The 1,328-nt window shown below is 39.8% G+C and overlaps 1 protein-coding gene across 1 annotated transcript; it reads left to right on the forward strand.

The window, feature by feature from the left end:
- The first annotated feature begins 296 nt into the window (after positions 1-296).
- LOC114285340 (uncharacterized) lies at positions 297-923 on the forward strand. The gene has a single exon (XM_028228390.2). The coding sequence runs from the start codon at positions 297-299 to the stop codon at positions 921-923; it is 627 nt and encodes a 208-aa protein (XP_028084191.2).
- Positions 924-1,328: the final 405 nt, after the last annotated feature.

Raw genomic sequence — 1,328 nt, forward strand, 5'->3', positions numbered from 1 at the left:
CACTTCCTTGCCATGAGCATGTGGGATTCTATAGAATTCCTTGTTGAACTTTACATTCATGAGATTGTTCGTCTCCATGGGGTTCCGATGAGTGTAGTGTCCAATATAGACCCTTGCTTTATAACAATACTATGACAGTCTCCAAAGTGCTTTGGGTACCCAATTGAATTTTAGTACTACTTATCACCCACAGACTGATGGACAATTCGAATGTGCTAGATTTTAAAGGGTCTTGGAAAAAACACCTACTCTGAGTTGACTTTGCTTATAATAATAGCTACCAAGCCAGTATTGAAATGGCGCCATTTGAAGCTCTTTATGGACATCCCTATAGACCATCGGTGTGTTGGAAAGAAGTTAGAGACTCATCTATGCCTGGGCCAAAGTTAGTTCATGAGACAACTGAAAAAGTAGCCCTTATTCGACGAAGATTAGTCACTGCTCAAAGCCAACAAAAAAGCTATGCCGATCGTTGTCGAAGGCCCTTGTCTTTTGAAGTTGGGAATCATGTGTTCTTGAAGATCTCTCCGAGGAAGGGATTAATGAGATTTGGCAAGAGTGGAAAGTTATCTCCTCGATTTATTGGCTCCTTTGACATTATCGAATGGATTAAAGAAGTTGCATATCATTTTGCCTTACTGCCACAACTCTCCAGAGTCCATAATGTGTTTCATATGTCTATGCTTCGCAAGTACGAACCAAATCCCTCTCACGTGTTAGATTGGATGGAGATTGAAGTTGATAAAGATGTGTCTTATGAAGAAAAACCAATCCAAATTCTTGATACACGGGAGCAAGTGCTAAGGGGCAAGACAATTCCATTAGTTAAAGTATTATGGCTCCATCACGATGTTGAAGAAATGACATGGGAACGTGAAGCTGAGGTCCGCAAGAAATACCCGGACTTATTTTCAAATTTGTGACGTAATTGTCTCATTGCTCCTTCTTCGTATAGGACAAATTGAAAATGAACCATAATCTTCTAATTCTCCCATATCTTTGGTTTTGGTTTTAGATTGATATATTGTTTAATTGGGTGTTGTTAAAGATTGATAAGTATATTATTGTTGCCATACTTTCTTATTGATTTTGGGAGTGAATGCTATTTCAGGGGCAAAATTTCCTAAGGGAGAGAGATTGTGGCATCTTGTTCCAGGTGACCGCTTGAGCGAAGAAAGTGTCACTCGAGTGGAAAATCGCTGCTCCCAGTATCTCGTGAGTTTACAAGTAAGACCGCTCGAGTGAAGAAAGTGTCGCTCAAGCGCAAAATATAAGCTCCCATTAGTTTCATTGTAGCTCTGCAAAACTTCTGGGACTTCTCATTTTTA

The sequence above is a fragment of the Camellia sinensis genome, chromosome 1, assembly GCF_055761805.1.
Source record: "Camellia sinensis isolate YWXY chromosome 1, ASM5576180v1, whole genome shotgun sequence".
Lineage (NCBI taxonomy): Eukaryota > Viridiplantae > Streptophyta > Magnoliopsida > Ericales > Theaceae > Camellia > Camellia sinensis.